The sequence below is a fragment of the Budorcas taxicolor genome, chromosome 3, assembly GCF_023091745.1.
Source record: "Budorcas taxicolor isolate Tak-1 chromosome 3, Takin1.1, whole genome shotgun sequence".
NCBI lineage: Eukaryota > Metazoa > Chordata > Mammalia > Artiodactyla > Bovidae > Budorcas > Budorcas taxicolor.
In genome coordinates, this window is record NC_068912.1 from 104,770,603 (window position 1) to 104,796,018 (window position 25,416).

General features: G+C 54.0%; 1 protein-coding gene across 1 annotated transcript in view; it reads left to right on the forward strand.

The window, feature by feature from the left end:
• Positions 1-25,416, forward strand: part of HIVEP3 (HIVEP zinc finger 3) — a 55,217-nt gene that overhangs the window by 19,882 nt on the left and 9,919 nt on the right. Inside the window, exon 3 of the mRNA XM_052637598.1 lies at positions 21,394-21,569. Within this exon, the coding sequence (XP_052493558.1) occupies positions 21,394-21,569 (176 nt within the window). The remainder of the gene's footprint in view (positions 1-21,393; positions 21,570-25,416) is intronic.

Consider the following 25,416-nt stretch of genomic DNA (forward strand, 5'->3'; position numbering starts at 1 on the left):
CCTGCACAGGAGTCCTTGGCAGTGTGCCCCGGCCTGAGATAAGATATCTGTTGGGAAGAATTTCCTCTCGGAGCCCAGAGTTGGCTGTTGTGTACTGCTTTGCCTGGACACACACAGGTGAGGAGATGAGGGGGGCAATAGACATATCAAATCTCTAGGGCTTGCCAGAAAAATGAGGAGCTTAGAAAAATTAAGACAGAGTTGGACTGGAGTCTTTTGGAGGAGGGGTCCCTGCTGTGGTCTGTCCCCCGCAAGCATCAGCTGCTTCTTGCTGCCCACAGTGGGGAAGGCCCAGCCTCTGGGATACCCTCCAGAGGCCACATCCTGCCACCTGTGCCTGCCCACCTGAGTATCTTCAATCATGCTCTTCAGTGCCTCCCTGGAAGTGGAGGTACCTCTTCGTACCACTGTGAATGTTAAATAGAATCAGACACATTAAATAGAATCAGCTGTCCAGGGTCTGGCCCAACCCCTCCCGCTGCACTGCCAAACAGAGGGGATGAGCAGAGCCCTGTATCTCAGTTGAGCAGAACATGGTGACGAGAGCATAACTTTGGCATCAGCCAGACCTGGGTTCAAATTCTGGTTCTGCCACTGATCAGAAAATCACATAACATCTCTATGGCTCAGGTTTCTCATCTGAAAAATGGGAATAATAACAGCACCTATTGAGCAATGCTGAGAATTAAAGGAAATGATGTTTGTATATCATGTACCCAGCATAGTGTTGGACCTCTTAATCTGCCATGAATGGTCAGTATTCACTTACATGACCGCCTCTTCCGGTAAGGAGTCAGCTGGTGTCCCCCTCTTCTGCAAGCACACTGTGGTGTGCTGAAGCGAGACCCCCTGCATGGGAAGCCTGGCTCTAACATGGCAACCAGTTGATCATAAGTGAGTCAGGTAATTGCTCTGTGCCTCAGCTTCCTCATCTGCAGGAAGAGGATGATAATAGCAATTACATCTCAAAGAGTTCATATGAGGCTTAACTAAGAAGCCACATGTAAAGAATTGACAGTGCTTGGTGCGTAGTAAGTACTTAATCAAAGTCCACTGTTATCATTATTTTGAAAGGGTCCCTAGAAATCATTTGATCCAAATTCCTCACTTTGCCAATGAGGAAACCACAGCCCAGGGAGGCATTAACACAGCACAGGAATAATAGAAGCCAGCCTCTTGGCCTTCACTCAGAACACGCCAACAGGAAGAAGGGAGGAAGGCTGTGTGGTTGAGTGTGTATGAGGCCACAGGATCTGTGCCACCTCGCCGTGGCCATGCTGATGGCAGGGAGGTGGCATTGTGGTGAATTAGGCTGGGATTCTGACGCACTTTCAGCTCCCATGAAAAGAGACGTTTGACTCCAGAGGATCCCTTGTGTTCAAGAGCTAACAGGGTGGCCTGGTTGGGGAGACACACCCTAGCGGTTTAAGGAGGGTCTCCCTCCGCCATGGGGTGGACCCTACATGGAGAGTTAGAGCCCGACCAGACAGAGAGGCCTGATGTGGCCTTGGCTAGAAGGAGCATACCCTGGAGAATTCAGGGCTGATGGTTCATGGGGTTGGCAATTTGCTCTTAAACAGTTCCGGAAAAAAAGAATTTTTTTAGAACTACACTTACAACATGTTTGTGATTGTTTCACAATAAATACTTTAAAAAGATTCTAGAATGAAGTAGTTTGGCTCAGAAGAAAGGAGGCCAGGGAAGCCAGGAATTGAGGAAAGAGTTTAAAAGGGCAGAGGCTGTCAGGGGCCGTCGGGCAGATCTCCGAACAAGCAGAATCAGCCAAGGCCAAGAAAGAGCCGGGCCTGAACTCCAAGCAGAATGTTGGATCTGTGCTGTGGACGGGCGTCCTCTGTCACCGTAGGCGGCTTGCAGGCCAAAGGACAGCCCAGCTGGTGGGAGGTGGGTCCCAGGGCACAGCAGCCAGCAGAAGGCAGACGGCTGGAGCCTGGGTACCAGGGGGTGGGCGTGTTGGGCAGGCCAGTTCCCAGGAGCATGGTGACAGCAGACAGGATGGACACAGGAGGCAAAACAAACCCAAGGCAGCCAGGGAGAAGCCAGGCTGTGGGCGAGGCCTTAGGACCCACTGGCAATACAGCTGGCAGACCTGGGCCAGGAGGCGGCCAGCCAGGGGCAGGCCGGGCTTCTGGGAACTGGAGCCAGGAGCAGACAGGGCACTTCCCCGGGGAAGGCTGCGAGGAATAGAGACGGCCAGCAGGGCAGAGGGTGGAGAGGCTGGTCCGCTGGCTGTGCTGCTCAGCTGGGAGGCAGGACCTTCAAGGGCCTGGGAGGACACTGTGTTCACCCAGCCGGTCCAGTTGAGCCCAGGCTGATTCAGAAAGAAGATGAGCCGCCCTCTAGCAGAGAGGAAGAGACCAGTTCCCATCAACTTTCTAAACATCAGCAGATGGAGCAGTCGGGCTGTCTCTCGGAAGCGTCTGAGACTGCTTAGCTCGGGAGCTCGGGCCCAGACCCTACCAACCACGATTTTTCTGAGCTTCGTCACCTCCCAGTGTCTGCCCTCTGTCGGTTCTGATTTCACCGACGAGTGGCGAACCCTTCCCATGAGGAGGGCAGCTGAGGACGTGTGTCCTCCTCCTCCTGGGTGGTCAGGGGTCGGGAGGGAGGAGGGGAGGGGCTGAGAGGAGGTGGTGGTTTGGATGGGTCTGGACCAGGGGAACAGAGGGTCCCTGAGGAGCCAGCCATAGGCTAAGCGGTGACCCAGGAGCTCCAGCTGAGGCTGCAGGAGTCAGCGTGCTTTGGATTCATACAGGCTGGGCCGTCCCCGACCTGGACTCCAGCAGGATGCCCGTGGAGTCTTGTTTCTGTAGGAAAAGGCCCAGCAGTGACCCACGGATGTCCCCATGCTGGTCCAGGCTCTCTTCCTTCCCCCTTCTAGGGGCCAGAGTGCCTTTAGTCAGCCAGCCCTTACCTGAGGCTGGGGAGAGGCTATTGTGAACGCAGTGGGGCCTCGCCTGGGGTCCGGCAGGACAGGGCATCCATCATGCTTGCTCAAATCCTCACCAAAGAATCCTCCCCCTTCACCCTCTTCCTTGGGTCTCCTCTGCCCAGTGTGCCAGGAAGGGCCATCCCAGCAGAGACAACACACTGAAAGCAGCCAGCTGGGCGCCCCAGGTGTTGGACATCCTAGTACATCCATGAGACTCCTGGATGGGCTCAAGCACTGGGTTCCTGCAGGAAGCAGTAAGGAGGAGGTTGGGGTTCCAGCAGGCACACAGTGCACACAGGCCTGGCCATGTACCATAGGGACCCCTCTCTACACCCCACCTGCTGGGTGGGGCTGGGTGCCGTCCCTTTCCTCTCAAGGAATCAGGGTGCTTTCACCCACACCATGCTGGGAAGGTTGCTTCCATCCTCCCAAGAATCCTTCATGTGTCTTGTCCCCTCCCTGGACTCTTGGGCCCTTGGCTCCCACCCACTTTGGCCCACTGCATAGCCGCTACCCGGTGAGAACCTCCTGCAGGCTGTAATACAAACCACCAGGGTGATTTCAGGCGGCTCCCACAAATGCTCCTTATTACATTTGTCATGTTTTATGCTAATGTGTGTCAGGAAGACGTAACCAGCGTGTGAAACCTGTGATTTTGTGACTGTGAGCCCTTGGGGCAGGAACCTTGGGCTTCTGCTCAGGCAAGCCTGTCTCTGAGCTCAGATGCCTGGAGGGCCCGAGGCACCTGGCTTGGAGAAGCATTACTGCAGGCCTTTATGCAGTTCATGGGAAGATCACTTCTGATGGGTGGGCCGGGTTGGGGGATAATTGGGAGGGAGACTGGGCATGCTGGTCTGGGTTGTTGTCTACGGTCTCGAGGAAGATCACTGTGCCCGACAGACCCAGGAGCCACCCTGGCTCTGCCCCGATGAGCTGTCTGATCTGGGACAAACTGTTGGCCCACCTGTGCAGCTGCTCCTCTTCTGGGGGGTGACTGGAACAGCGCCGCCTCCTGGGGTGAGGTGAGGATTAAATGAGAAAGCCTCGATCGCATTGCCCCAGCGGCATGGAACCAGTGTGTCCAGAGATGGAGTCTGGCATGCCTGGAAGGACGCTGGTCAGGCAGGACAGAGGCAGGAATGGTGGCGGCGGGGAGGGATCAGGAGTGTGGCGTCTGAGGCCGGGTCCTTCTCCATCACTGCTGGGTGTGTGACCTGGCGCAGTTGCTCAGCCCCTCAGTGCCCCCTTTCTCATCTGCTGAGTGGGGAGAGCTCTGCTGACACAACCAAGGGCTGTTCTGAGGACTGAACACATAAACGTGGCAGCTTGGCGAGTCCCACAGCTCCGCTCCTGGCCCCTCCGGGCTGGCTTTGCACACGTAGCTGTTGACCAGGAGGCTGGGCGGTACGTGGGAAGCACCGCTCAGGGTGCAGCAGTGAGCTGAGGGTGAGGGGCAGGTAACAAAGGCAGAGAGTGGAGGAGGGAAGATTTTTCCAGATGGACAAACTGGCCCAAGGCTAGAGGCTTGCGGTGCTGGCAAGGCTGGAGAGGGACAGGAGTTGCAGTGAGTGGGAGATGAGTAAGCTGTGGAGGGGCCTGTGATGGGGTCATGGGGTCACAGGTGTCAGTGGGGCTGTGGAAGGACCTCTGTTGCTTTTCCATTAAATGGAAAAGGCCATATTATTCATCCCTTTTTTTAAATGGGAACGCAGAAATGAAAAAGTAACTATAAATTTTATAGACACTCCATGCACTGGGGCTATTTTTAAATCCCCTGTTATTCCTATAACTCCATTAGACAATTGGCCAGAAAGCCTGGCTCAGAAAGAACCCTGACTGGCTCCCCAGTCCCCTCCAGAGCACCCCGTGTTTGATTAGGCCCCAGACTACTTCCCTAGGTGCCCCAGCCCAACCTTCCAGACATCCCAGACTTCTCTGCCTCTGCTCTTAATCTTGCTGTTCCCTCCACCTGGAGGAACCTCACCTCTTCTTTACCTCCGTATCCCCACAGTGGACTGTCCTCAGAGCTCGGGTCAAATGGCCCTGTTCCATGGAGTCTCCCAGACCTTTCCCCACCCTGCTGCTGCCTGCCATACGTTGCCTCCTCTTCCGAAGCCCCCAGACCCATTGTCTCACCTTATCTTGACTTACATTATTTTCTGTTTGGTTCAGAAAAATGCATGTTCCCACTCATAGCCAGCCTTAGAGCCCACGGGCAGGGGAAGGCCTTTTCATAAAATGCACTTATAGTTCACAGCTGTAAATTTTGAAATGTAGGCAGTGGGCTGCTGAGAGTGATCTTTGGCATGCTGTGGTGCCACTCACTAGTTGTGTGGCTGAGGGCAGGTCTTTGTGCATCTCTGGGCTCAGTTTCTCCATCTCTGGAGCACAGACAGCCATCTCTGCCTCCCAGGATGTTGTGAAGCCAGAAGGCTGGAGGACACGTGTGGTACCTGCCTCCAGTCTCAGCAAACACCAAGGAGAGCTGTGGGAAACCTTAGCAGGCTCTGTTCTCATCCAGCCGCTCTGAGCTGATTCTACATCTCATCTGGGTGTCATTCTGACCACAGGGTTGCCTTCTTGCCGACGGTTGCTCTGGAAGGCCCTTCACGTGCTGTGAACGGCAGACGTAAGTGATGCTCCAGGGCCAGCATGCTAGAGAGCTGTCCTCAGGCCTCCAGGAGGGGCTGTGAGCTGACTCAGTTCTCTACTGGCGCAGGGCCTGGTGCAGGGAGGTGTGGACTCATCGGGATGGAGCATTCCTTTCTGAGGAGGCCACACCCAGTTCCGTCAGCCCCAGCCCCACTTTGGAGATGGGAGTGGTCCTGGCTCCGCTGTCAATGTTAGTCACGCAGTCGTGTCCAACTCTTTGCCACCCCATGGACTGAAGTCTGCCAAGTTCCACTGTGGAATTTCCCAGACAAGAATACTGGAGTGGATTGCGTTTCCTTCTCTGAGGGATTTTCCAGACCCAGAGATCGAACCTCTGTCTCCAGAGTCTCCTGCTTGGCAGGCAGATTCTTTACCGCTGAGCCACCTGGGAAGCCCTCTGCTGTTGATTCCTGTGTGAATTAGAGGGGGGACCTCAGGCAACTTACTGACCTCTGGTGGACCACTGATTGAAATGCAGCACGTGGCCGCCTGGACTGAGCCCTGTCCCCTCCAACAGTCCCCTTGCCATCCTGTCCTTCCCCTGCACCCGCCTACCCTCCCATCAACCTCTCCCACCCTCTCTGCAATAATAGCAGCCGTGGCCTATTGAAGGCTTGCTGTGCCCCAGGTACAGAACTCAGCACTAAACCCTTCACAAATATAATTTCTAATTCCATCACCCCTTGCTGAATAGTGTACATATATATATATTTATTTATTTATATACATACACACACACACACACACACACCCATTCTCCAGATGAAGGAGGTTGAGACTCAGAGAAGCGAAGGAACTTGACTATGGTCACTTGGGTAGTGAGGAACAGCGCTATAATTCAAATTCAAACCTCTGTGGCTCCAGATCCTGGGTTCTTCCCTTCACAGCCCCCTGCCACTAACTGGGGACCCTGCTTTCTGCATCTTCTGCTTCTCAGTCACCTGCATGGCAAATCCCAGTTGAATCCTGTTCCTGCCCCTCCACCTGCCCCTAGCCAGGCCCTGAGTGAACCCCACTGAATGTTTGTGGATAGAGATGATGGTGATGGTGGTGGTGTTGGTGGTGGTAGGGCTACCCCAGGGCCCGTGGTGAAGGATGGAGTTGGCAGGGGGAGGTATCCTCTCCCCTCTCATAAAGAAGACTCTTTGGAGGCCATGTCAGAAGCTGTTATCTTTTGAGACTTGCATCCCCAGGGTGAGCAGTGGAATGAACAGAAGTGAGGAAACCAGCTCCAAAAGGTGAGGGCTGGGCAGGGCCAAGGAGAGTGGAACACGAGGAAGGCCTCAAGGAGATGGCCCATTGTGTGCTTGGGGTGTAACTCCCAGTCCTTGAAAAATATCTTCAGGGAAGTTTAGAAGCGTCCACTTCCCCTTTACATTAGATGATTCCAGAAGAGCCGTATCTCTGGCGGCCAGCACCTCATGTTCGTTCCCTGGGTTTGCTTTTTCACGTCCAGTGCCTGATCATGGCCAGGTTCACTGGACTGGAAGCAGATGAGATGTTCTCTGCTAACTGGTCAGCACATTTTTTAACTTCTGACAAGTTTTCATAGACATGGCATTTCTGAAGGATAACCGAGCCAGTGGTGGCAACAGTCTGAACTAAATGTATGAGCTCTGGAAGCTTTCAACAGCCACATCCCTCACCCTGCCTCCCTCTATGCAAAGTGCCCATACCTTCTATCATGCTAGGAACTATCCAAAGCATTCAAAGCTTTTAACCATAGAGAAGATGAGATGTGATCGGCCAGCAGGCGCTCGAGCCATCCAGGGACCATTCCTGTGACCTCAGCCCCACCCTCCAGTGGTGAGGACCCTCATTTGGCTGCAGCTTTAGTCAGTCATTGAAGGTGATAAGTTGTTGAAAGGCTACCTGTAAACATAAAGCTCACATGGTCCAGTCTGCCAGGCCTCCAGGGAAGCCTTGTTTTCTGTTCTTCAAGTACAAATAACCAAATCTCTTTATTCTTAAACTCAGAATTTCTTCTAAATCTGTTCGCCATCTTGCACCGCTATCATCCTGATATAAATCTGACAGTTTGGTTAACTTCACTGAGGCTTTTATTGACCCTGCATTTTCTTTATTGGGTCTTGATCTTTATGACCAACCCAGATAGCATATTCAAAAGCAGAGACATTACTTTGCCGACTAAGGTCCATCTAGTCAAGGCTATGGTTTTTCCAGTGGTCATGTATGGATGTGAGAGTTGGACTGTGAAGAAAGCTGAGCGCCGAAGAATTGATGCTTTTGAACTGTGGTGTTGGAGAAGACTCTTGAGAGTCCCTTGGACTGCAAGGAGATCCAACCAGTCCATTCTGAAGGAGATCAGCCCTGGGATTTCTTTGGAAGGAATGATGCTAAAGCTGAAACTCCAGTACTTTGGCCACCTCATGCAAAGAGTTGACTCATTAGAAAAGACCCTGATGCTGGGAGGGACTGGGGGCAGGAGGAGAAGGGGACGACAGAGGATGAGATGGCTGGATGGCATCACTGACTCGATGGACGTGAGTCTGAGTGAACTCCGGGAGTTGGTGATGGACTGGGAGGCCTGGCGTGCTGCGATTCGTGGGGTCGCAAAGAGTCGGACACGACTGAGCGACTGAACTGAACTGAACAGATCTTTCATCACATTGATTTCCACTTCAAATGCTGTCTCGCATGGACTACTGGAGTATGAGTGGTACAGACTCCCTGTCTGGTGGATCATGTGTTGTGGGAGGACCAAATGATGCCTTCAGCCATGTATTCAGTATCCATGTATAGATGCTGCAATGCTTCATGTTCCAAGTCAGCAATTCCATCTTCATCACTGAAATTTGGTCTTCACCATCATCCTCTTTCCTGTGGTCTCAGAGGGCTTACAAGGGCTTCAGCATCCTCATCAGCATGTTCTGAATTCCTTTGTAAATTTGCCTGTGGCTGGGGTGGAGGAGGGGATGATGGAGCTTCAGCCCTACTGCTTCCTGTATCAGCTGATCGGTATATGCCGGGGATGGACATACCACTGGCATCTAGCCCCAAACCATGGCCTCCCCTTAGAGTTGGGAGGGAAGGACATCTCCATGCTTCAGTCTATCAAAATTGGGGACATTTGTTTTCCTTACGTTATTTTAATCTTTTGTCCATACCACACAGCATGTGAGATCTTAGTTTCCTGACCAGAGATCGAACCCACGCCCCCTGCATTGGCAGCACAGAGTCTTAAGCACTGAAGTCCCTCCTTATATTGTTGAAAATTAAACCTAACTGTGATGAGCGCTCTCAAGGCAGAGCGCTAGACAGCAGATCAGATACAGATTGATCCCCTGCTATGTGCTAAGCACAGTTCAAAGCACATAACCTAGACTAACAAAGTTAACCTCAAATTAACCCTGTGAGTATATACTATTACTTTCAGTAATTTTAAAAATTGAAACAGACCATACACACAAAAACAATCCAAGTCATAAAAGTACATTCTATGAGTTATTAGAAAATGATGTATAATTTTGTATAATTATACAAATTATGTCCAGTTACCCCCAAGTCAAGAAACAGTACGTGATCCTCATTTTACAGATGAAGCAACTGAGGCACAGAGAGGTTAAGTAACCTGCCCAGGATCACACAGCTAGGGGTTCAGCCAAGAGGTATGATAAAGCCATACCACAGCCGCAGCGAGCTGCTGAGTCATCAGCACCAACCCTGCCATGGGGCAGGAACATGCTCAGGGCCACATAGCTGGTGGCAATGAGGCAGGATTTGAACCCCAGCAGTCTGACCCTACCCACCCCCCAACCCATGCCTAACCACTGCACCCTGCAGCATCCCAAACAAAGCAAGTGTATCCCAACTTCACCACACTGTAGCTGTGCAGCCTCAAACAGGTCCTTTCCCCCTCTGAGCCATGACCACATCCTTCCTTCCTGTTTTCTCACCCTATCCCCCTGCAGGCTGTTTGCAGCTGGAACACCAGGTTGGGTACTCTCCATTTAGATCCCAACTAGGCCCACCTCAAATCCAGCCTCTCTACCATAGGAATCTATTTTGCCCCAAACCTGACTCTTAGTCTGTGCTTACACACTATCCATGGTGGGGGGCTCACTACCACTCAAGCTTGCTTTGCTCCAAGTTTGTAGCTCTGGGGTTGGAATATTCTTTTTTAAAATGAACCCAGATCTTCCTGCCTGTCTTGGTTTTGCCTGTGGACTGAACCACCTCCCAGGAGACTGCATTAATTGTTCTTGTGACCCGAGGCATCTCTGGACAGATTTTCTATGAGCCTGGTTTCTCCTCTACTCCCAGCTGGTAGAGAGCAGATCTCCTCAGAACAAGAGCCAAGAAGGTGCCTGCCATCATGGGACAACTAGAATGGAACTCTCTTCTCTTCGCCTGTGAGATTTGAGTGAGTCTGTAAGTCTGGGGCCCGAACACACAGCCCCCTTGTGTGCTCTGCAGGTTGAAGCAGCCAGTAATGCCAGCTGACCCCTTCTTGAAAAGGGGTCTGATGGGTTGCTGTAGCTACCTTGGTGCCTTCAAATATTTGGGAAAGCCTTGCTGTCATTCAGTTCAGTTTAGTTCAGTCTCTCAGTCGTCTCCAACTCTTCGACCCCATGAATCCCAGCACGCCTGGCCTCCCTGTCCATCACCAACTCCCGGAGTTCACCCAAACTCACGCCCATCGAGTCGGTGATGCCATTCAACCATCTCATCCTCTGTCGTCCCCTTCTCCTCCTGCCCCCAGTCCCTCCCAGCATCAGAGTCTTTTCCAATAAGTCAACTCCACATGACGTGGCCAAAGTACTGGAGTTTCAGCCTCAGCATCAGTCCTTCCAAAGAACACCCAGGACTGTTCTCCTTTAGAATGGACTGGTTGGATCTCCTTGCAGCCCAAGGGACTCTCAAGAGTCTTCTCCAACACCACAGTTCAAAAGCATCAATTCTTCGGCGCTCAGCTTTCTTCACAGTGCAACTCTCACATCCATACATGACTACTGGAAAAACCATAGCTTTGACTAGACAGACCTTTGTTGACAAAGTAATGTCTCTGCTTTTGAATATGCTATCTAGGTTGGTCATAACTTTCCTTCCAAGGAGTAAGCATCTTTTAATTTCATGGCTGCAATCACCATCTGCAGTGATTTTGGAGCACCCAAAAATAGTCTGACACTGTTTCCACTGTTTCCCCATCTATTTCCCATCAAGTGATGGGACCAGATGCCATGATCTTAGTTTTCTGAATGCTGAGCTTTAAGCCAACTTTTTCACTCTCCTCCTTCACTTTCATCAAGAGGCTTTTTAGCTCCTCTTCAATTTCTGCCATAGGGTGGGGTCATCTGCATATCTGAGGTTATTGATATTTCTCCCGGCAATCTTGATTCCAGCTTGTGCTTCTTCCAGCCCAGCGTTTCTCATGATGTACTCTGTATCATGAGATGCAGGGTACACCCTTAAATAAGCAGGATGACAATATACAGCCTTGACGTACTCCTTTTCCTATTTGGAACCAGTCTTGTTCCATGTCCAGTTCTAACTGTTGCTTCCTGACCTGCAGACAGGTTTCTCAAGAGGCTGGTCAGGTGGTCTGATATTCCCATCTCTTTCAGAATTTTCCAGTTTATTGTGATCCACACAGTCAAAGGCTTTGGCAAAGTCAATAAAGCAGACGTAGATGTTTTTCTGGAACTCTCTTGCTTTTTCCATGATCCAGCGGATGTTGGCAATTTGCTGTCATTACCTCACAGCTATTCCCCAGCACAGAGACACCTGACATTCATTGTGGGAATCTGATATAGTTCACTGCCTTTTCTTATTTGCAACTTGAGGCATACAAATCTCTGAGTATTGAGGAAACCCTGAGGTTCCGCAGGGCATGGTGGCATGGCGCCTCATAGCCATTGGCCTGTAGGCATTGATCAGGCACCCAGTGTCTACACATATTTTATCAGCTGCTATCACAGATGGCCTTGGTCAGGCTCCCCTCAACTTGCCCTTGCATGCCAGCCTCAGGGGGTGCTTCTAGAGCACAGCTGTAACAGAACACTGTCCCCATCCCCTCTGCCTGCAGGACACAAGCCAGGCTTCTGTACTGGCCCCTGAGGTTTGTCTAAACCAGCTTCCATCCCTGCTTCTTGCCATACAGAATTGCCATATAGAGTCACACCAAGGCTTGATTATAATTCCTATGATACATTCCTACCAGAGAGTAAATACTCCACAAATGCTAGCTGTTTCTTTTTCCCTAACAAAAGAAACACCTCTGATCCTGGCTGACGTTCTTTTTGTGCTTTTTAGTAAAGAGTAAAACATGCATCCAATCTCCAGGATCTGGTCACTTCCCCAGTCTTGACCTGCTTCCTGTCTGGGGAACAAGGAAGTGAAGCTGGGAGAACCAGCCAATCATAGTCTTGCATCAGGCTGGACTGGCTCCAGTCACAACAGGAGGCCTCTGGGTGCTCTGGGCCATCCCATCTTAAGAGGGACAACCTGGAGGGGTTGGGAAGGTCTGAGGAGGAATCTGGAATCCATCTTGAGCACATCTGTTTGAAGCCTGGAGCAGAGGAATCTTGGGTAGAGCAGCATCCTTTAGGGACCCTCATGTGCAAGAGGGCTTACACTGAAACTGTGCTCAGACTACAGAAGGTCAACTTTAGCTTAGTTAAGGGGAGATCTGCCCAGAGTGGAAGGTGCTACCTGGAACACCATGAGACCCCAGGTGCCAGAGGTGGACACGCCCAAGGAGGGTGTGGATGGGCTGCCCTCAGAATGACCTCATCAGAGGGTGCACAAGACCCCTCCCACCCAGGAAGTTGAAGGTTTTTAGGTCCTTCCCAGCATGAATGTGCTTTAACAGTGATTTTCAAATTGATTTTAAATTCACGGAACTCTTTTTTACAAATAGATTCCTATTCTGAAAAACAGCTCAATGTGATGGAGGACATGGGGGCCCAGAGCCCTGCTGCTCAGCCTCCCCTTGCATAAATCCTGAGCACAGCATGAAAGGCCCTGCAAGTCAGGGCCTGCTAAAGGCTGGGGCTCCCCCATGTAAATGGGCACCTTTAAGAAGTGCGCTCTTTGTTGGTAGTTTCACTTCTCTGAACGCGACAGGCCCAGTTTCTGGCATCCTGCCTCCCTCCCTAATGTCACTGTCTGGTCGGAAACAGGGCCTTGGCTGCATTCTTTGGGCCTGAGCTGGTTTCAACCCAGGCTGGGTGCCTGCTCGGTGGTTCTTAGGCTTCTGCCTCAGTCATTCATTGCACAGCATCTCAAGTTATCGTATTGATTCCTTTAGAATAAAAGCCGCCTCCTCTCTTTAGGCCTGAGTGCTGTGTGCAGACCCCTGAGCTGCTGTCTTCAGGGCAGCTGATGCTGTTTGCTGTTGTCCCCCTAGAATGACAAATCAGACCAGAAAAATCGAGAAAACCGCCCAAACGGCACAGATGCAAGCCTGCAAAAGAGACATGGACTGGCCTCCGTGGTGGGAGTGCTTCTGAAAAGTGTAAAGGAAGGCTTCTTGACCTGCCCTCCCCTCATGTCTCTGTCAGGTGGCCTGGACAGAATCTGTGTCCTGGAATCTGTGTCCTCTTTCCTCTTGCCCTTGCCTCTGCCCCATCTTGGGCTCCATACAATTACAACACCATCCCCCAGCTTCCAGGCCTCCCAGCCCACTCCATCCCCAACCCTGCACCAGATGGGGACTCCCAAAACAGGAGTCTCCCCAGTGAGACCCGATTCCCTCACAAAAGCCACCTAAGACCCACCCGATCCTCCATGGCACTTTGTGAGCTGTCTGCATTACAGGTTCTCTGTCTTTATGTTGCCATCTTTTAAGTACCTGTTATTCATTCTGGAGACCAAGGTCAGAGTCTTATTTAGCTTTGCATTTCTGAGCCAGGCTCAGACCAGGCCTTTGTAAGTATTATTGAGTAAATACACAGAATGCTGCTTAAAATAGACCCTGTGCTGTCAGGCTCTGAGCCTATGCTTGTATTACACATGTGCCGAGGAATTCTTGGCACAGCAGGTCTGTCCCTGGACCCCGCATTAAATGCCCCCCCACCCCTACTGGCTCAGTGGTAAAGAATCCGCCTGCCAATACAGGAGACCCTCAATCAATCCCTGGAGAAGGAAATGACAACCCACTCCAGTATTCTTGCCTGGGAAACCCCATGGACAGAGGAGTCTGGCAATTCATAGTCCATGGGGTCACAGAAGAGTCAGACATGACTTAGCAACTAAACAACAGCCACCCCAGATGTAGTGGTGTGACATGATTTCTGCAGAACCCTGACAAAATGAGAGTCTGTAGTGTGCCCAGAACCCGGTGTGAACTTCCCCCATGACCCACAGCTCAGCTTCCCCAGTATACTTGTCACCAAAGGGTGTGTTCCCAACCTCTTGGCAACAGAATATTTTTAGCAGATACACAGCTCCGTGCCACCTGGCACTTGCTCCTCTTTCCACAGACATCCCTTCCTTTCTGAGCCTCACCCAGAGAGCAATGAGTCACGGCAGACAAGCTGGTGGGCTCACTGTGGCCGGACCTCCAGGGGGCCAGTGACCGCCGGGAACCAACCCTGAGCCTCGCTTCATGGGACACAGGCTGCCCGCAAACAAGGGTAGCCTCAGAGGAACAGTGTGCACATTTCTGGTGGCATCTTCCTCTCCTTTTGCATGATCATACCCAGGCTGTGTGCCTCTGGGGGAAAGCATATTTGGCTACAAGGTCATAATAAAATCAGAATTTTGACAAGACTTTAAAATATCCAAATCTGGAGGAGAGTTGAGAATTTTTAGGATAAAATATTAACAATACATGAAAACATCAATAATATACATTCAGAACAGCCTCCTCAGAGCTCAAATTAGGAAGGTCACACCGAGGTCATTGAGTTTATCCCCCTCATTCAAGAGAAAAATGAAGCTTGGTGGAAAGAGAAGTCATGGGTTTAAAGGTCAAGACAGGTATCTACTAGCCACATGACCTTGGGGAATTTACTTTGAGCCACAAGTTTAGCTCTGGGCTAAATCTGCATCTCCCATTTTGCTTGCCTGAAACTGTTTTTTTAAAGAGGAGATTTTAAGTCTTAGAATTTCATAACATTTAAGTGCCTGAGCTTTGTAACATGTGACCTTGGTTCAAATTCTGATTCTGTTAACTTGCTGTCTGTGACCTCAGGCAGGTTACTAAGCCTCTCTGTGACTCCGTTTTCTTATGTGTATAGGAGGATATTAAATTCCGTGTGTCATGGGGCTACCTTGTGGTTTAAATGAGGAAAGGTATGCAAAGCATTTAAATTAGTGTTCGGTACCCAGTAGGAGCTATCTAAGGGTATGCTAATATTATTATTTTTATTTTTAATCTGGATTGGTGGTTTTCTTGAAAACCCAGATCTGACAGCCTCATACAACACTTGGCTGGAGAAGTGTAGCCACTCTCCCTTTAGAGAGACTGTGCCCTGCCTTCTAGCTCACTTCAGCCCCAACCTCTCCCTCCTCCTTGTACCCCCTCTGTCTCACTCAGTCGTGTGGCCAGCTCAGCGCTCCTCCCCAAACACACTCCCTCCCTTCTAGTGCCCTGAGCCCCCTATTTGGTCAGGAAGCAGTATTTCTGTTTATTGGATAAATTTAGAGGATAAACGGGGCTTCCCTAGTGGCTTAGATGGTGACGAATCTGCCTGCAATGCATATGACCCAGGTTTGATCCCTGGGTCAGGAAGATCCGCTGGAGTAGAGAATGGCAACCCACTCCAGTATTCTTGCCTGGAGAATCCCATGAACAGAGGAGCCTGGTGGGCTACATGGGGTCACAAAGAGTTGGACACAACTGAGGGACTTTTGCTTTTTTTCAGAGGGTAAATATACCCATTTTACAGCCCCGAAAGCCCCTCTGTCTCTGAGCTGCCATAACCACTCATTCTCTTGCTCCAGGGCCTCCCGGCCTGGCTTCTGGGTGAACAGCACTGTGAGGCTGCTCAATACCTCACAAGGCAGCTTCACTGCTGAGTCTTCATCTTATGCAGAGTCCAAGAACAACAACTCACCTATCACCTTGCCTGAGATGCCATTTAATTTCCACCACATCCCCTCTCCTGGAATCCAGAGCAGAGGGATATGCCATCTCCTTTCAGAGCTGTGCACTGAGTTCTCAAGTGCTTGGGGGAAAACTTCAGGTTTCAGAAATGCCTACAAAAAGGCTGGAGCCACAACCCAAGGGGTCACGTGCTAAATGGTCAGAGTCAGGCAGCTCAGCATCTCCAGTGGCAGGACTGGAGGGGAAGCTGCTGAAGGCAGGGGGTCAGACTGTGTCGTCCGTAAGAACACTGGGGTCAGAGCTGGGTTCCGGTTCCTGCTTCACCACTTTCAAGCTGCCTTTGTGACTTTGGGCAAGACACACAACATCTCTGCTTCTGTTTCCTTCTCCGTCAGATGAAAATAATAAGACTCCCCTGATGAAGGGATTGTGCAAGATTCTCTGTCTTTTCCTTTGAATCCGTGAGTCTCAGAGCTGCAGCATAAGAATGAAAACAGACCCAGAAGGTTCTGGCAGCTCCACTCCCTTCCTGGGAGCCTCACTCCCCTCCTGACCCAGGGCAGTGGAGCAGGAAAGCTGCTTCCAGGCGATGGTTCGGGACCCCTGGTGCTGAGTAGTGACCTCAGGCCCCCACAGCCCTGGGCCTCAGGCAGTCAAGCTCAAGGTCTCTCTAAGACATTTTGGAATCCACAGAAACAGCTTGTTTTTTTTTTTTAAGATGAAACCAAGCATTTTCCAGACTGGCTGACATCCCTGGCTCGTCAGAGCAGAAGACAGGCAGGTGGTGGGGCTCAGACAGCCGTGAGTCAGCTGCACCCAGGCAGCGAACTGTCTTGCAGGCTAGGCACAGGCAGGGGGCTGGGAGGGCACTTCCTCTGCGGCCGAAGGGCTGCCTCAGCTGGAGGGTGGAGGGGCCAGCAGACCTGGGAAGCAGGAGCATGCCCCTGGGCGCCCCACCATGCATTTCTGGCTTCCTTCCCTGGCTCTTTGCAGGGCATTTTTCTGCAGCTGTCAACACCCTCGGTCCCACCCAGCGCTGGCAGCCTTTCAGGAGGGCTGCAGGAGAGCAGTGCTGTTTCCCTCCGTCTGCAGTCTTGCAGGCCCCTGGGCACCCCAGAGAAGGAAGGTGCTAAGGAAACCTTGGTCAGCGTCACCTAAAAGCATCCAGGCAGCGTCTGTGCAGGGACAGGGGGACAAAGTGGAAAAGTCCCTGGTGGTGTGATCTTGTCCACATCACTTGAACTCCCTGAGTCTTGGTTCACATTTGAATAAAACGGGAACAGTGGCCAAGGGCTGGTGGGAGGGCTGAATGACCTCAGGCCTGTGGCAGTGACTGGTGCACCTAAGGGCAAAGTTTGACTGTTTTCGCTGGAAGGGAAGTGCTTTCTCCAAGGTCGCCCAGCACGTTCACGCAGGAGCCAGGACTCAGACCTGGCTCTCACGCTGACCTCTCTATGCACAGAGCGGTCCCTACCAGAAAGTGGGGAGAGTTCTGGCAGCCAGTCCACTGTGATTGGGAGGGACTGGCTGTGTGCTGCGTCCGTGGGGAGCCCACAGTGTCAGGCTGAACTTGTGCTCAGGGACTCATGAGAGCATCTTGGCTGAGGGTCTCTAGCAGACATGAGGAAAGAAGGCCCTGGCTTGGCTCCCGTCTGTCCAGCAGTGCCTACCGAGCACTTACGGGGCATCAGGCACCGTGCTAGGCCCAGGGCCTGCACCAGTGGATGAGGCAGATGTGCCCCCCCCTCCATGGGGCTAATGGGGACCACCCTGTCAGAGGCCACAACAGTACACACAGCTTGACAGTGCTGTGAAGGAGGAGTGGGAGGGACCCCCAGGCCCATGGGTGTATGAGAGAGGGCTCTGAAGGAAGGGGCCTATTGGCAGAGCCCTGAAGGAGACAGACAGACAGTAGCAGGTGGTGGCAAGGGTCGGGGGAGGAAGAGGAGGGGGAGGTGGAAGGCCAGAGGAACGGGGCTCAGAGGCACAGGATTACATTCGGTGTGGTTGGCAGAGAAGTGCTGTGAAGGGAAGAGCTGGAGGGGTAGCTGGACCAGGAGGTGCCCCGGGGCCTTCAGCACCCGCTGAGTAAGGGTGGAGCTTTATCCGGAGCGCAGCGGGTCGGCCCTTGGGCTGGGAGGAGCGGCAGGATGGGTGGTATTTGGGGAGAGTCCCCTCTGGCTGTCTTGTGAAGACAGTATGCAGCAAGGTAGGAGAGAGGATGGTGGTCTGGCCTGTGGCCGCCGGGAGGTGGGCCTCCCTGGAACGCATGTCCCATGTGCCGTTGACAGGCCGTGGTGATGGACTGACCGACAAGACTGAAGGATGTGGGGGCACTAGGGATGCTGGCCCGGCCACCACCGGGTGTGCCTGCCATTTACTGATGCGGGGACCCAGGAGGCAGTGGTACATGTGGGGGGCGTGGAAACAGGATTCTGGGAACGTGGGCTGCAAGGTGCCTGAAGACCACTCGGGAGACTCCGAGAGGGCAGCTGGATGTGCAGCAGGGCGGTCAGAGCTGGAGAGACATTCAGCCTCCAGGGGGAAAGTCAGGTGTGTGTGGAGGAGCTCACCTGGAGGCAGGTGTGAGGGGAGAAGCGTGCAGGTTGGCACCGGCGGGGAGTATGGGGGTGCAGAGAAGGAACTTGCCGAGGAGACCCAGTCACCAAGCCAGCAGGTATCTCCAGATGGTAGACAACAGGGCTGACAGGATAAAGCCACTGTCAGTCAGATTTAGCAGCCCGTGACATTCACAGGAACCAGTCAGCAGGGGAGCTGGGATGGGGTGGCGAGGAGGCGTGACTGCCAGCAGGACAGCCCTTTCCAGACTTGGGCTGAGAAGGGAAGCAGATGGAGTGGTCGCTGGAGCCGGCTGGGGCCTGAGGGGCGGGAGCTGCTGTTGCTTGGTACCAAGAGGACTGAGCTCATGTGCACAGTGGTGGATGTGTTCAAAGGTGGAGACCTGAAGCTGCTGGGGAAGGGGTGGGATCTTATAGGGTGATCCCTATAAGGGACCATCCAACCTCCAGCACAGACTGGAGGGACTGAGCCTGGGCTGGGAAGGGGAGGAGGGCCCAGCCAACACCGGACAGCTGCCCCACACCTGTCCCTGGACTTGGTCCTTTGGGAACCACCAAGCTGCACAACCCCAGTACTGGCCTTGGAGGAGCAGAGAAGTCAGAGGCTCCAGGCTGGCCAACCAGAACTGCCCTATCCAAGTCCTGGGAGCCCAGGGCCCACCCTTCCCCTGATCTCCATCACCTGGACCCTGCTGATGGCCTCCTTCTCTCACCTCTTTTCTCTGGCTCCCCAATCACATTCTCTTCTGGTTCCTTATCAGGATCTCTCTGCTTAGGGGTGGCTTTTGGCACCATCTTTCTACCCACCCTCACCTTTGGGTGCTTTCTGGGCCCTCTCACTGTCCTTTTTCTGTTTTCATACTCTCTTGAATAGTCACCTGCCTTCTCACAAAGCTACACGTCCCATCCTGAGTCCCACGGAATTCTGGTTGTGTGTGGACATTTCTTCAATTCTCTCAGGAGCATCTCACATTCGGTAGTTAAGGACTAGAATCCTGTGCCATTTCTCTCGAAGCCCGTGGCTGGTACCACCTGAGCTGGCTAAGTTGAAATCTTTGTTCCTCCTGCCTGGTGCCTCCTGTATCATCCAGACAGCCACCAGGGTGTATGGATTCTACATCCAGAAGGCTTCGAATCCCTGTCGTACAACATGCATGTCCTGTACCCAGTTTCTCCTCTTGCAGACCATTCCTCATGGCACCAAGGAAGCATCTTCTGTTGAGACTTTACGTTTACCTTTAAGACAGCTTTAACCAAGTCTCAGTTTTTTGGCATGGCATCCAAGGCTGATGGTGATCCAGTCTGCCCTGCCCACCAAACTCTCCAGGCATCTTAACACTCATGCCTGTGCTGCTGGGGTCCCTGCCTGGGGTCCTCCCTTCTTGCCTCCCATCTCTCAGCGTCTTTTCTAGCCTCTCCCAACCCAAGGTTGTGTCCCCAGCAGGTTGGCACCTTCCATGCAGTGCAACAAAGTGGCGTCCGGGGTTGCGTACCTGCCTTCTCACCCCATCCCCCAAGTCACGCACCGCCCTTGGGGGCTCGAGCAGAGTCCTTCCTCTGTGTACGTGTGTGTCTCCCTTTGGGCGCCCACCTGTGGTTTAAACTCGCTATTGAGGGAGAAGGAAGGGGCTGAGAGTAGCCAAGGTCGATGGACTGTCTGCCTGCTTCCAAGCTGTCTTATGCACAGAGGGAAGTGCACATGCGGTAGAAATTGGGGCAGCCGTAGGCCTGGGTGGGAGGGGGGGAAAGACAGGGGACCCATAGGCTCCATCGTGATTGGAAGTGAGAGGGGAGAGGCTGTCACGGAATCTCTGAGCAGGGCAGAGTGGAAGTGGTGTGGTGTGTGCGTGCATCTGAGCGTGAGCGCTGGTGATCACTGTGCCTCTGCCTGCTGGCTCCCTCGCTCAGAGTCCCCTCCTGCAGGCCCATCCTGGTGACATCTTCTCAGCTGTGAGCTGATGGTCCCAGCAGAGCAGGACTGAGTCCCAGCCGCTGTCACTTCCTCACCCTCCCCTACCCCAGGTCCCCTCCCTGCCTCTCTGAAGCCGCACCCAGAGGCTGGGTGCCAAACCTCCTGGGTGGGAGGGAGATGTACAGGTGAGTGTGGGCACAGGCAGGCCTTCTGCTTGGCATAGGAGGCAGACTCTGCAGGCTGAGAAAGCCGCACCTCTCCTAAGGCGCCTATGCCCTCGGACCCTGGGTCTCACAGTCAGAAAGCTCTTCTCCTGGAATTATGCCAGGATTCCCTCCATGGGCCCTGCTGCAGCCTTCCCATCCCTGTCAAGACACTCGCACATCTACAGTGTTAGGCCGACGTGGCGTTCGGACAAGGACAGTATCGAGTGAACTTATGGGACTCATGGGTTCCTTCTAAGTGGAAATAAGAGCATTCTGATTCACAGCCCTGAGGCCCAGCAGGCAGGCCGGCCGCCCCAGGAGCTCCTGCAAGCTCTGGGTACTTCCTGCTAGGACCCCAGGTGATCCCCGGAGAGAGGCCAGGTGGCTGGAATCTGGGTCCTGAGAGCTTCCCGCTCGCCTCAAGATGGAAAAGACTGGGGAGAGAGCTTCGGGCCCCGGGTGTCTTGACTCTGAGGACCGGGAAATAAAGCACCCTCCATGAGCGTCTGGCGGGCCTGCGAGCGGACTGTTTCGGTGCTGGTCGCCCCTCGTGGGGGATGGACAGGCTCTGGGGCAGGCAGATTCAGAAGTTGTGTCCCTTTCTAGCTGTGGGAGCCTCGGGCTCTCCGTGGAGGTTGTGACTGAGTGTGGGCAGGTGTCCGGCAAGGGGTGAGCACTGGCTCAGCGGTGGCTGCCGGAGCTGTGGCTGTCATCTGTTTTAGTCTCTTTGTTACACGGTGGCCCAGAGCGGCTGCTCTTTGGAAGCAGAAGCTGGTGCTGAGGCTGGATCTGGGCCAGAGACCCCCTGTGCCCCTGCGGCTTCCCTCCCGGCCGGCCGGGAGCACCAGTGCCTGCTGCCTCTGAGGGAGAGGAGGGGGTGCGCCCCCCGCCCCCGTCTGAGGTCAGGGCAGGTGCAGGGCTCCACGGCGGATCCCCCACCCCTGGTTCTCTCTGCTCCGCGTCCCCCTCTCCCCCGCCCCTAAGAGCCGGATGTGGCCAGGAAGCGCGTGCATCTTCTGAGGTGGGAACCTGCCTCCTCTCCTCCTGTTTTGTTCCTTTACCATGACGCCTGTTGCTCATAGGTACAAATCAAACGAAGAGTATGTGTATGTGCGAGGCCGCGGCCGAGGGAAATATGTTTGTGAGGAGTGTGGAATTCGCTGCAAGAAGCCCAGCATGCTGAAGAAACACATCCGCACCCACACTGACGTCCGGCCCTATGCGTGCAAGCACTGTCACTTTGCTTTTAAAACCAAAGGTAAGAGACGGCCAGCGGAGCACTGGCCCTGCCCGCTGCAGGGAGCTCCCCTCTGGGAGCTCCAGCACAGAGCCCGGGGCCTGGGCCTCTCTGCCTGGGGCCTGAGCAGCCCTGATTTCCGGGCTTCGCAGTTACAGAGCAGCCCGCTGCAGACGGGTCAACGGCACCATCGGCTGCCCAGCCTGTCCTCTTAGAGCCCACACTGGCCCCACCCACCCTCCACCCATGCGATTCCCACCACGGCCAGGCGGTGGCACTCTAGCGCACAGCTCCTGGTTTTGTATTTGATCTCATCTCCCCGCTTCCTTTTGCATGCCTCCTTAGCCCTTTATCCACCGGCCTGATGAGTTCCAGCATCCACACTGGTCACTGCCACTCTTGAGTTTGGAAATCCATTCCACCCCGAGCCACTTAACACACTCGCATGGTCACTTCTCATGCCAGACTTTGCCTCCACCTCGCCTCACCACTCAGACCGAGTTCCGGCTCCGCCCAGCTTCTCCGCAGCCCTCAGCACTGGGCCCGGCTCTCCCCTCACCCTGACTGGCAGCCCTGTCATTCCTGCCCAGGCCACGCAGCACCTCAGGGTCAGCTCAGGCTCTGGCAGTCACCTGTGAGAGGAAGCCAGACTGGCCAGTGAGGGTGTGAATCCAGAGGGCTGTGTTGGATGATGCGGGCAGCCACCCAGGACCCAGGCGTGAACCAGTGAGGCTGAGTCCGTGAGACTTGGACAGAGCTATTCTCTACTCCTTCCACGGGCTGCTCCTACAGGGCAGAAAAGGCATTGTGCCCCACTTCTTCTTTCCTGGTAGCCGAGTAGACCAAGGTGCCTCAGAGGGAGGCCTGGGCTCTCAGTAACCCTGGTGGCTTCAACCTCTTGTGCTTGGCAGATTCCTGGCTCAGGATTTGGGCACGAAGGTCCTGCCTTCTCCTTCGGGCAAGTTGGGGGCCTCCACGACAGCCCCCTCCAGGGCCACGTGGTTTTTCAGTGGATGCAACTTGACAGCAGGTTTGGCTTTGGTGCCCATTAGCCTTCCTTTTGTGGGTATAGCTGCTCCGAGAGAGAGAGGCTGAGTGGCTTTGAGGAGGCCCCTCCGGACTTTGAGTCTTCCTTCTTCCTCCTCCTGATCCCTTCCATTCTCTCAGTGCTAGGTTGGAGGCAGTTTATCTCACCCCCTCGCTCACAGCCCCCTCTCTGACTGGGTGCTCATCTCTGGTCTCCTGACCCCGTTATCCTGTCCTCCTCTGTCCTCGGCGCCATCATTCCCGAGTGGAACTCTAACCTTTCCGCCAGGGTTTTGGTTTGAATACAGGCGACCATCCTCCTTCCTTGCCCTGACCCTTTTCTTTCTCGGTGTCTCATCAACAGCAGCCCAGAGGGCCCAGAGAGGACCAGTAGGCCTGCAGCCCGCCATGTGCAGGACAGGTCACCTAGCGGGCCTCGGTCCTAGTCGTGGGCTCCATGCCCCACACGCCCCCTTCAGCCCCACTTCCTCTGGCCTTAGGGGGCCCGTTGGGACTTTCTGGAGGAAAGAGGTGGAAATTCAACAATTGGATAGCCATTGACCAACAATTCAGAGAATGGTCTTTGACTCTGAACGCCAAAAGCCTTTTGTCCAAGCCCCGCCATGAAGGTAAAGAAAATGAGTCCCCTCCCCACCCCGCCCAAGCCAGAAATGACTGTTAAAGCTGGAGCTGTAACTATCAGCTGGGACCCCTGCCTCTGGGGCATAACCCCCACCACGTTTCTCTCTTCCCCTTGTCTGGACGGACTGGCAAAATCAGGTGGCCAACCAGGTGGCCTCCAGAGTGGATCACTGCTGGCCCAACACCCAGGCTGTCCAGGGGACCATACCATCCCTTTCTCAGCATGAGGAGCCCAGTCCTGAGAGCGCCCCCTCCCCCCGACCCCCAGTCCAAGGCCACGCAGAGCTGCCCACCACCTCGGGGAGCCATCATCCTCTGTGTGAGACTGGAAAGATCCATTGAGCCAAGTCCCCAGCCAGAGCAGTCTCCCAGAGCAACCTCTATTCAATTCTCTCTGGTTTTATTGAGAGCAAAGGCCTGGTCTTTTTCTGCCAAGTCTGAAAGAGGTCTGGGTCCCTGGCAGGAACACCCCTTTTCCAGGAGATTTCTGCATTGGAAGCCACATAGCTGAGGTATCTGCAGCCCCTTCCTGGGTCCCCCCCTGAGCCCACTGAGTGCCCATGGGGCAGAGCCTGGGATGAAACCTGGGGGTGGAGCTCTAAAGGCCCCAGCTAGAAGGATTTCCTCGCACCCTGTGATGGGGCATGTGCTGAGCTCTCTGCCAAGGCTGCTAGAACCTTCTGAAAGACAAAAGCCTTCCAGAGCCAGAGCAGTGAGTGCATCTGAGATAGTGGAATCTCAAACTCTGGGAGGTAGAGCGGGACTAATATGGGCGGTGACAGATGGAAGCAGAGCCAGCTCACTCTTGGCTCTCTCTGCACGAGGCAGGAGAGTGAGGGAAGCCACGAGACGCTGAAGCTCCCCAGACCCTTCAGCCATCAGCACAGATACCAGAGGAGACACCCTCTTCTCAGGGCTCCTGCCTCTGTCCAGCTGCCTCCGTCTCCTCCCTCCCCTCGTCCCCGGGCTCAGACTCACCAGGCTGCATGAGAGATGAAGCTGGGCCCGGTGGTCTTCAGGGCCCTCCGTCGCCACTACCTGGCGGCACCGGCTAGGGAGCCTTCCTGTCCGTCTCTGTCTGCCCGTCTGTGTCTCTGTCTCCGTGTCAGACGTTGTGACAGCAGCTCCGGTCCTGGGTGCAGCACCGGCTTGTCTCAGTGAGTGAGGCCGGGGAAGACCAACTGGGATGTCCCTGTGGAGGTCTGGGGCCCTGTGTCCTCTTCTGAGAAGGTTCCCCGAGGCCAGCAGAAGGGCTGTGCTGGGTACAGGCCCTTGTGTCGATCGCTTACGGACAGAGCTGGCAGTTTGGAGCAGCCCTCAGGGGCTGAGGGAGGGTGGTTGGTCAAAGCCCAAAGCCGAATGGGGTAGACACGGTCTTCAGCTGATGCTCTTGGTGGAGGATCCACCTGTGTTCCAGACGCCCATCATTTCCATCCGCTTGCCTTTCCTCCTTCATTCCAGGACGGTCAGGTTTGGGGTGAGAGGGCTGGGGTGATGTGAAAAGCTGTGAACTCTGCTTGGAAAGCTGAGGCTCTGACCCTTGACAAGGAAATGGTGTCCAGGCCAAAAAAAGATACCTGCGGCCATTTGGTTCGCCTCCTTCAATTCACAGAGGAGCTGGCAGGCCTACAGAGGGGATACTCAGGGAGGGTGCTGGGTAACACTCAGGGCTGCACATCCGCCCCCTATGTCCCCACGGCCTGTCCTGGCAGCCATGCAGACTCCCAGCTCCTCCCTGCAGCCTCCAGGGCAGGGGCAGAGGAGAAGCTGGCATCCAGGGGCTGCCTGGCACCCTCTCCTGGGATTGCTGAGCCCAGACAGACTGGTGAAGGCACTTACATCTCAGCCATCATCTCAGCATCTCTCTCTCCTCCACAACCAGTGCGTGGCTGTGGCAGAGTCTCCCAGGTGCTCAACAGACACTGATTGTTGGGGGGCACGGGTGGTGGGGAACACACAGTATGGGGAGGAAGGAGGGTCCACGCAGTGGCATTTGCTCTCTGCCAGGCATGCTCTGCTGCCGCTCTACAGGTGTTTGTCAGCTTCTCCCAGCATCCCCCTGAGGTAGGTACAACTTGACAGTTGCAGAAACTGGGGCTCAAAAGGTTAAGACACTTGCCCAAGAACACATAGCTAGCAAGTGACAGAGCCCAGACTCAGACCCAAGGCCACCAAGCTCCTACATGTCTTGGCCTGTTCT